Here is a 9,832-nt window from a genome sequence, read left to right on the forward strand (position 1 = left end):
TTTAATTTAAAATCTAGAAGTTATTTACGCTTAGAGATGTGTTGTCTGGCAAAGTTTTTCGAAAAGGAAGGAGTGGTAACATAGTAAATTATAAACCAGACAATAACATTTAAAAAAAATTATGCCTTACAGACTTTTAAAGTAAAAAAATCTTTTCAGAATGCTATTTCTATTTCAAAAATAACTGTTAATTTTTTTTTTCTTGTATAATTCAGTGTGAAGAAACCCTTCAAAAGTTTTTATAAAGACAGGAATCTGAGAAGAAAATTGGAAAGAGAGTTTTGCAAGCTAAAAAAATCTTGCAAAAGAGAAAAGAATTCCAAATACAGAACTTTAACAGGAGAGTGTAATAGCCTGAGGAATCCATCTTGGGGAATGGCACTCACTGCGCATGCCCGATACCTTCCACCTCGATACGAAGATGGTTGGTACAGTATTTTACATGTAAACAATATAATTATAGATTTGACTAATATTTCTTTCTTTTCTTTTAACTATCTTACGGATATAAATATAGGATGAACTTTAATTTGTTTTCTGTAAACTGTAATAAACATAAATAATATAGACATTCTGTTGCCAACAAAATCGAATACATCAAATATCGGTGGTTTTATTGTTTCTTTTTTTCCTTATAGAATGCATGAACTTAGTTTTCTTATTATAATTATTTATATTTCTTTCATAATTAATATGTATTACCATTTATAATGGAGAGTTATAGAAAAGTTTCCTTAATTCAATATGACACGATCAATTTATATTATATAACCAATAATCAAGTTTTATCTTTAAAAAGATGTTGGAGAACCTGTGAAAAGATCTCTTGATGGAAAAAGACTTCCAAGTCCACGAAAAATAAGCAATAAGATTTTCGTTGCCCGGAACGACGAGACTCCTTCAGACAGATTTGCGTCTTTAATGTTTTTTGCTTTTGGGCAATTTTTGGACCATGATTTAACCTTCACTCAAGGTTCTCTGGGTAATATTCTTTCACTGGCATTAATAATTGAAATATCCATAGGAAAAATATCAGATATAAAGATTGGTTATTTTAAATAATTTGTTCTCTCCAATTTCCAAATCTCCAACCTACTGCGACACGGGACCTCGGTTTATACGGTCCAAGACTGGAACTCAACTCTGTTTTAGACGGTTTTCATTTAAAGTGACAGTGATGAAACTATCACTAAATAGTGCGAAGTGTCCATGATGATCATTTAATTGTTAGCCAATTTTTTATTGATATAATTTTCTTTTGAGTATTGAAAAATATTAATTTGATTTTAACACCTTAAACTAGTAATTCTTTTCTTCAGGTAAAAATAACAAGCCGTTGGATTGTTGTGGAGTGGACAAATTTAAGTAAGAATATTGTAATAGGATAAGCATATAAATGTTATTTATCCTGCACTTACACCTTGCATTGACCTAATGAAGATAACCTAACAGACCAAAGCTTTATTCGGTCAATGCCCTAATAAAGCCTTGTGCATGTATTCCGAGGTTCTAAAAGCATTTTGACGCCATACACATTGCAATGTTTACGCCGTGGCTTCTTAGTTTCAACTGCAAATGAGAGGTACCTAAATCGGTTGAAAATAGCTCGTTTTGGAGGTGTGATGTAAAAATATATTGCAGGATAAACAAAATACATGGATGCTGTCTTGAAATAATAGCAATATTTGGGCTCGGGTCGAAAACGTGATAAAGGGCTCGGCAAGCCTCGCCCTCTATCACGTTTTCTTACCCTCGCCCAAATATCGCTTATATTTCAAGACAATAGCCTTGTATTTTATATATAGTTATAATTTAAAAAGACATTTTAAAAAGGACTTCGTAAAATTTTTGTTCTGAGAGATGTGGTAATTTTGTCTTTGTTGCTCAATGTAATTATTCATCACATTCTGTTGATTTTTAAAAAAAATAATTATAAGAAAAAATATTATTGAAACAAATTTGTGTTCTTTTACACTTTAAGGATAACATTTACAAAGGGTTTTAGTTGACAGAAACGTATTGCTCTAAAATATACTATCTTAAAACAAAAATTGCTCTAAATTGACAAAAAACAATGTTATAAGTAAATATCAATGTTAAAATTTAATTTCTTACTATTTGGAGAAAATCTGCAACATCAGAGGTTTATTTATAGTGCTGCAGAGGAAATTCGGACTAAATTTTAATATCTAAGTTTTTCCACATTTTTTTCTTCTTACAATATCATTATGAAAGTTAAGATTCTATGTGTTTTTTTCACATCATTTTGCAAAAATTAGGTGTAATATACCTCATGAATTGTTTCAAATAATCAAATGGCATGCAGTAAAGTGTATCAAAAATACAAACAAAATCCATTCCAGATAACATATCTCAAGATTTTGATCATTGACATATAATTTTAATTACTAGGAGAATAAGGGCAATATAAATAAACTGGGGTTATACATGTAATAGTTTAGAGTTCCTATCATTCATATTTTTGTGATAATAGATTAAAAATGGGTAAAAAATAGAAAATTGACAGAGGAAATATGGACTGGAATATTTAAGAAGTTTATTGCTCAAACTCTAGTTGTTTATGTATATTCATTAACACTTTTCCAGCTCATTTTATTATCTGAAGAGTTTTCTTGCTTTTTAAATTTTATTGATAAAGAAAATATTGATCATAATGTAAAATTTGAGGTATTTCCTGATAAATACTCAGGGGCCACTGGGAAAAAAAGTAGGTCATTTACCTAATTATTTAAAAGTGAATAATATCATTACAATCACCGGGGCACAATGCACAATAGGTGTTTTTTTTTTCATATTTATCAGTGGAGTAAACGTCATCCTTAAATATGTTTCTCTTTATATATGTTATATAATTTTAAAAAAGAAAATGTGACGAATAAGGTTTTTACTGAATGAATAATAAGACGGCATTTGATTATGTTTATATATTTATTAAATTAAAAAAAATTAAACTTAATATATATAACGATAAAATATAAAAATAAGTATTGAAGGTTCATATTATATACGTGTTGTACCGCAAGTAATCAAATCGACAATTTTGCACTGATCGGAATGTTTTAAAAAGATTATGTTAATCGATATAGTGTAGTACGCCGTGCAAGGTGTCAATATATTTTGATAGACTATAGAATTAAGTCACAAAACTTACTTTATCTTAGAACTCACTGATGCATTCATAAGGGAAAGGTGAGGACGATATATGCTTTTAATTTTGCATAATTTTTCGCGGTAGCGTAGTGGTAGGACCTTCGATTGGACGTCGCCGCACCAAACACGTTAACATAGGTAGTGACTGTTCATATCGCCTGGCATAAGAAGTGAAAACCACTGGTCTTTCGGATGAAACCTTAAACACCAAGGTCCCATGTCACGGTAGGTGTTGACACGATAAAGATCCCTCACTGCTCAATGGCTCAAGGTGCCGAGTAAGGGTCTAAATATAAAGCCTTTCACATGTAAATGGTATATGAGTGCACATTCTCGCAACGTTAATCAACAAACAATCTTTATGACTCTTTTTTCTTTAATTTTTGTGCATTAAGATCCAATGAAAACCTAAATAAAACTTCTATTTGTTTGTTTGTTTGTTGTTTAACGTACCTCTCGAAAATTTTTCATTCATATGGAGACGCCACCAGTTGCCGATGGAGGGTTGCAAATTTATACCAGTCCTATACTCGACACTTAGGGCCATTGAGCAGTGAGGGATCTATTTTGTGCCAACACCTACTGCGACACGGGACCTCGGTTTATACGGTCTCATCCGAAGGACCGGTCTCCACGTCCCGCAGTGGGTTCGAACCCGCAACGTAAGAATCAGCTCCTTACTCCGCGACTTTAAAGCAGACGCTATAAGCCACTACGCCCCGCGGGCGATAAAAACCTCTATTTTAATAGCTATTTAAATTTGAAAACATCTCTCTCTCTCTCTCCTTCCCTCTCTTTCTCTTATGGGTATTTCAATGAGCAACAGTCAGCCAAACCTAACGAGAGACATATTCTGTTACACAATTGAGTAACAAGTCTAATTACCCGGACTTTACATCATTTTTGAGGCAATAATTATGTAATACAGTCTTTGTCTTTCTACTTATTTGTAAATCCATTTACCTTTAAACTGAATCTACTAAGGGGCTTGTTTTTTTTTTAATTTATTGTAGTGAAGAATGTTTTCCTATAAAAATCCCGATCCGGGATTCTTATTTCAGCAACCAGCGATGCATGGACTTTGCTAGATCCGCTCCTGCACCACCCGATGATGGTTGTCATATGGGTAAAAATAAACCTATTCCCTATTAAGTAATTCTAAATCAGTATAATATATATATATATATATATATATATATATATATATATATATATATATATATATATATATATATATATATATGAAATTAAAAAAAAAAACTTTGGGGCACCACACGTTTTAATGTTTGATTTATGTAGATAAAACGTATGCATCATTGCAATTATTGTGATCGGCTTTTGTTAATCACAGTTTGTCTCACCCGAAGCATTTGCGAGATGGTACCCGTAATACTTTGTTTACTATGGATAGCTTCCTCAAAATTGCTATTAAAAAAAATTATAACATTAACTTTGATGATGCAAGTATTTAATCATTATAAACGTGTTAACTATATGCTTGCAGTCAGAGCACTTCAACAGAATTTCAAGTGACTAAATTCTCTCCCTATATTTTTATAAGAGACTCGAGAGCAGTTAAATCTATTGTCATCCTTCATCGATGCGGGTCAGGTTTACGGAAATTCAGCAAAAATACACAAAAAACTAGTCAGCAAAAAGGGTAATTTTTAGAATATTATATTATTTTATCAATGATAATATTGGAAAAGATACATATATAAATGTAATATTCTTTTGTAATTTACAAGCAAATAGGAAAATTCTATCCTACGAAATGGACTTCAAAATGTTTTCTTTATTTAAATACTTTCTGAACATGATCAACTTATAATTAATTGTTAATATAAAAATGATTTTTTCCCCTTATATGTTTTGATATGTAGATAAAAGCAAATTAAGAACATTCAGTAAAGATCTTCTTCCTGCTGGTGGTGATTGCGTGTTAAAATCCTCTCGCGATTTTTGCCAACTCGGTGGTAAGAAATTTTATTTTAAGCGGAGATAGATACAGAGAAAGATACACATATCAGTAACAAGCATTTGCTTATCATACTGAATCAAGATGTAAATTAATAGTTCTTGTAACATCATTAATCATGATAGATTTTTTTTCAAACTGCCCAGAAATTCATCGAAAAAAAGATATATTACATATTTATATTGCATATTTTTATAACATATTTATATAACATATTTTTATTACATATTTATATTACATATTTTCTAAGGTGACGAACGTGTCAATGAGGTACCTTCTCTTGGTGGATTACATATCTTGTTTGTGCGTGTACACAATCATATTGCCAAGATACTCAGATTAAAGACAAGATGGTCAAGTGAAAAAATTTTCCAAGAAACTCGGAAGATAATCGGAGCCATAATGCAACATATCACATACAACGAGTTCTTGCCAAAACTTTTGGGAGGGAGAGCTTTGAAGAAGTATGGTCTAAAGTCCAAGAGGAAGAGATTCTTTAGAGGATATAATGCAAGGGTGAATCCTCAGATGAGAAACGTAGTGGTTACTGCTGCTCTTCGGTTTGGACATTCCATGGTATGATGATCCCGACAACGACGACGACGACGATGATATGATATGAGAGAGAGAGAGAGAGAGAGAGAGAGAGAGAGAGAGAGAGAGAGATTGTCTAAATATGATGCTTTTTAAGTTTTTATCATATTAATTCTTATAAATAACTTATAAAAATTTCACCTCCATTGCCCTCTTTCTTTGTAATCAAGGTCAATTGAAAATTACCCCCTTGTCTTTTTTCTCTCCCTCATGCTTGCAAGATATTTTTGTTTTATTAAACAATTTTATAAAGATTACTAGTTTTTTTTTAATTTCCTACACAGATTCCAGGCAAATTGGGGCTTATGCTACACAACTTTGTAACTGGTCGAGAAATCGCATTGGAAGATACACTTCTGGATCCAAATATGCTTGTGTCAAACCTTGGAAAAAATATACCGGACCTTATCAGATATTTGGTCATGTCCCCTGCAAGTCAAATTGATACGTAAGACTTGTAATGATATTACTTAGTTATGTGTGATGGCATCATATTTCAACCACTATTTGCGAGTTATCCTATTTTACTAATCTTGTTAGCATGAAAGATACATGTATGTCAACATTCAAGATAGTAACTTGTAGTTTATATGCAACACATGATAAAAAAAATTTAATATAATTATATTTTTCCCTAAAAGTAAAAAGGGCAAATTGGACCTAAAGGCGATGTCTTTTTTGCAAAAGGCAACTATATTTTGTAAATATGCAACAAGGGGAAACTTATTTATGTTAACATGCAACAAATGTCTCTAAATAGAACTTAAATACATTGTATATTCCCTTGTACATGTAACTCGATGTACCTTTTGTTTATATGCAAGATATTTTTGTGAAAATTTCAGATACCCTAGATATGAAATGTTTTGAACATAAATTATTTTTAACTTTTTGTGAAATTTGAACGAACACTCTAATATTAAAATATAGGAAAGAACGATAAAGAAAATTATCATATACCTAAGCTGAGAACGAAATGAGGCAGTCTGAGCCAGTCATGAATTTTTGTCATGTTGGCTTGATAATTCTACAAAAATGAAAACGGATTTTCATCTTTTGTGTGTGTTGTCATAAATATATGTAAGTGGAAAGTTGGCATAATTTTCTTGCACGTTTTTGTTGAAATATTTCTGCGGTAAATAATGTCAGCATAAATAAGCGGCATATAATATCATAATTTTACTACATATTATCCTAATTGTCTTGCATAATGACATAAGTTGCATTTTGCAAACAATGTGCAATAGTTTTCAATGGAAAGTTGTTGATATTTATTCATAATCAATATGATTTAGCATGTCACCATATATATATTGCATGTTGACATAAATAACCTGCCTTCACACTGCTAGCGTGCATACATGTATAAATGGTAGAAACATTATAATTATGTATAAACATACATATATATCAAAATTTTAAATTGTTGATTTACCTTATGGAGAAATGATATTGAGATTTTATATGAAAATATATTATCGTTGAAGAAAAAACGGAAAATATGGATAAAAAATATCATTTGAGTGAGATGTATCAAATTGCTCTATCTACATATGGATTTATTGTAAGTTAATTAACATTTAAGTAATAATTGCAGAGAGGTTGAAGATTCCGTCAGGAACAAGCTTTTCATAGATGACGCAGGACTATCATTCGATTTGATGTCTCTAAACATTCAACGAAGTCGAGACCATGGCCTACGGTCATATAATGAATGGCGTCGATTCTGTGGTTTGCAGCCTGCTCGTTCGTTTTCAGATTTAAAAGACCATTCTCCTGAGATGATAGCAAAATTTCGATCCGTATACAAGTTTGTAATTTTGTATTATAATTTTTAACTGTGCATTTTACAAATTGAAAGTTGCCATTCAGTTGACTGAAAGTTTACTGAAAGGTGACTGAATGGCAGATCTCTGCCATTTCGCCACTTTTCCAGACCTTTCAGTGAATATTAAGTTGGCTGAATGGTTTCATCCTGTAATCTCATTCTAAAAGAGTATGGTAGTAAGATGAACAATCTATCACTTTCAGGTCTGTGAAATAGATACACTCCTATGTTATATATAAAAAGTTTTTCTTTCACACTTATGCATAAACAGTACAATTTAATTTCTGTTTATAATGTATTGCCAAATAATGCATCCAAAAATATTTTTAAAAAACAATCACAAAACCAATTGAAGGTCTGACGACATCTTTCTCAAATGTCTGATTTTGCATCTGTTCGTAAATATACCAAAATCGTTCATAATTATCAATATCCTCTGATATCTAAACAGTTTTTAAAATGTCTGGAAAAAATATTTGATCCAAAAATTGTGATTTGAGCAATATAAGTAATTTCCTGTAAGATTATGTAGGAAATACAATCCTTCTGTATCTTGCACAAATGCCTAGTAAAGTACCCTATTTTTTGTGAGAAAGTTTCTTAAAGAAGGAGAAATTCAATATCAAATTTTTGGGGGAAATTATGTATTTTTGATGAACGTGTCGTCTGACCTTAAAAAAGAATAATCTAAACATTCTTATATTTATTACTTTTTAGCTCTGTCCACGACCTAGAAGTATTTGTCGGCGGCATAACAGAAAGGCCAAGACATGGCTCCATGCTTGGTCCCCTCTTTACGTGTCTTCTAGGGCAGCAGTTCAGAGATTTGAAGTATGGAGATAGATACTGGTATGAGAGACGTGAACCAGAGGGATTCTCGGCTCGTAAGCATACTTTAATTTTTATGGTCAGCTCAACAGACAATCTGTACTCAGAGGTGACCAAATTACTTCCACTCGCATACACCCCTGTCGGCATCTCAGATTTTACAAGATTCCTGTCAAACATTCTATCAGCACTAATGGAACATTTTTTTTCATGTATATTTCAAATATGCACATGTTACATGTATATCTAAGGTTAAAAGCAAATCATCAACCACAAAATATAGAGCTAATGCACCATATTAACCGTGCATTATGATTTAATACAAAACTTCCTATCATCCAGTGCATATAGCAATTTCATAAGACTTTATATATTGAAATATGTGTATGCCAATGCCTGATCTATTATAATTCGAAGTAGAGCGTACTATATAGTCATAATTACGACATGTAAATCACTATATCTTTCTGTATTTCTACAATTAAAAAAAATTACAGACCAGTTGGACGCCATAAGAAAAGTCAAGATGTCCTGGTTAATATGCAAATTGATGAAGTTGGATCAGATTCAAAAACATGTTTTTATATTGCCATCACCACAGTAAGTAGCGCATACATACTACCACAGCTATCAGATAAATTAAAGTTGATCTAAAATTTAAAAATAGTATCTCATACGTGTATTTGTTCACAAAATGTGAATATACATCATATACATTTATTTTTCACTTACATACGATTTTCGATTTTTGTAAAGTTAAAAATATGGTTGATAAATGTTAAAAAAATGATATCGATTTTCTTTAAAAATGCTTATTTAACAGGATGTTTGAATCTATTGATTTTATTAATTTATATCATCGAAAAAGCTTAAATTGACATACATGTACCTTTCCGAAAAAATAGTTGCAACTTACTAGACGAGAGAGAGAGAGAGAGAGAGAGAGAGAGAGAGAGAGAGTCATCCCGGATAGAGGCATCAATTTAGTCATAGGATAATTGAAAAGAAAGATATCATAGATTACGAACATGAAAATCATATTCAAGTAGATGTATCTAATGTTTGTTTCAGGAACCCAATCGTGGACTGTAGTTCCATTCCTCAGCTAGATCTTTCTCCATGGATTCATTACTAGATGTGATTAAACCCCCTGTGTAGACATCTCTTATAAAATTCAAGAAATTGTTATTGTTTTATATTGACTATCCATGCATATTTTGATTGATATTCACTTTCTTGCCTCAGGGAAAAAATGGAAATTGTTTACATCCTTATTTGTCTTCCTTTCCTCCTACGAATCCCCCTGTCTGTCCATTAATCTGTCTACTGTCTCTCTGTCTGTCCATTAATCTGTCTACTGTCTCCCTGTCTGTCCATTAATCTGTCTACCTGACCCGTAGACATTTCAAACAAGTTGTGAACAGTTTTCAATC

The 9,832-nt window shown here is 31.6% G+C and overlaps 1 protein-coding gene across 1 annotated transcript; it reads left to right on the forward strand.

Moving 5' to 3' along the window:
- Positions 1 to 302: 302 nt before the first annotated feature.
- LOC133188108 (peroxidase-like protein 3) lies at positions 303 to 9,585 on the forward strand. Its single transcript, XM_061323488.1, has 12 exons — positions 303 to 424; positions 800 to 982; positions 1,320 to 1,365; positions 4,185 to 4,297; positions 4,733 to 4,831; positions 5,055 to 5,147; positions 5,400 to 5,725; positions 6,028 to 6,191; positions 7,341 to 7,553; positions 8,289 to 8,455; positions 8,897 to 8,999; positions 9,471 to 9,585. Exons 1-12 carry the CDS (start codon positions 376 to 378, stop codon positions 9,532 to 9,534), a joined length of 1,620 nt encoding a protein of 539 aa, XP_061179472.1. The 5' UTR covers positions 303 to 375; the 3' UTR covers positions 9,535 to 9,585.
- Positions 9,586 to 9,832: the final 247 nt, after the last annotated feature.

The sequence above is a fragment of the Saccostrea echinata genome, unplaced genomic scaffold (assembly GCF_033153115.1).
Source record: "Saccostrea echinata isolate AGI-Se365-2 ecotype Australia unplaced genomic scaffold, CSIRO_AGI_Sech_v1 ptg000016l, whole genome shotgun sequence".
NCBI classification, from domain to species: Eukaryota; Metazoa; Mollusca; class Bivalvia; order Ostreida; family Ostreidae; genus Saccostrea; species Saccostrea echinata.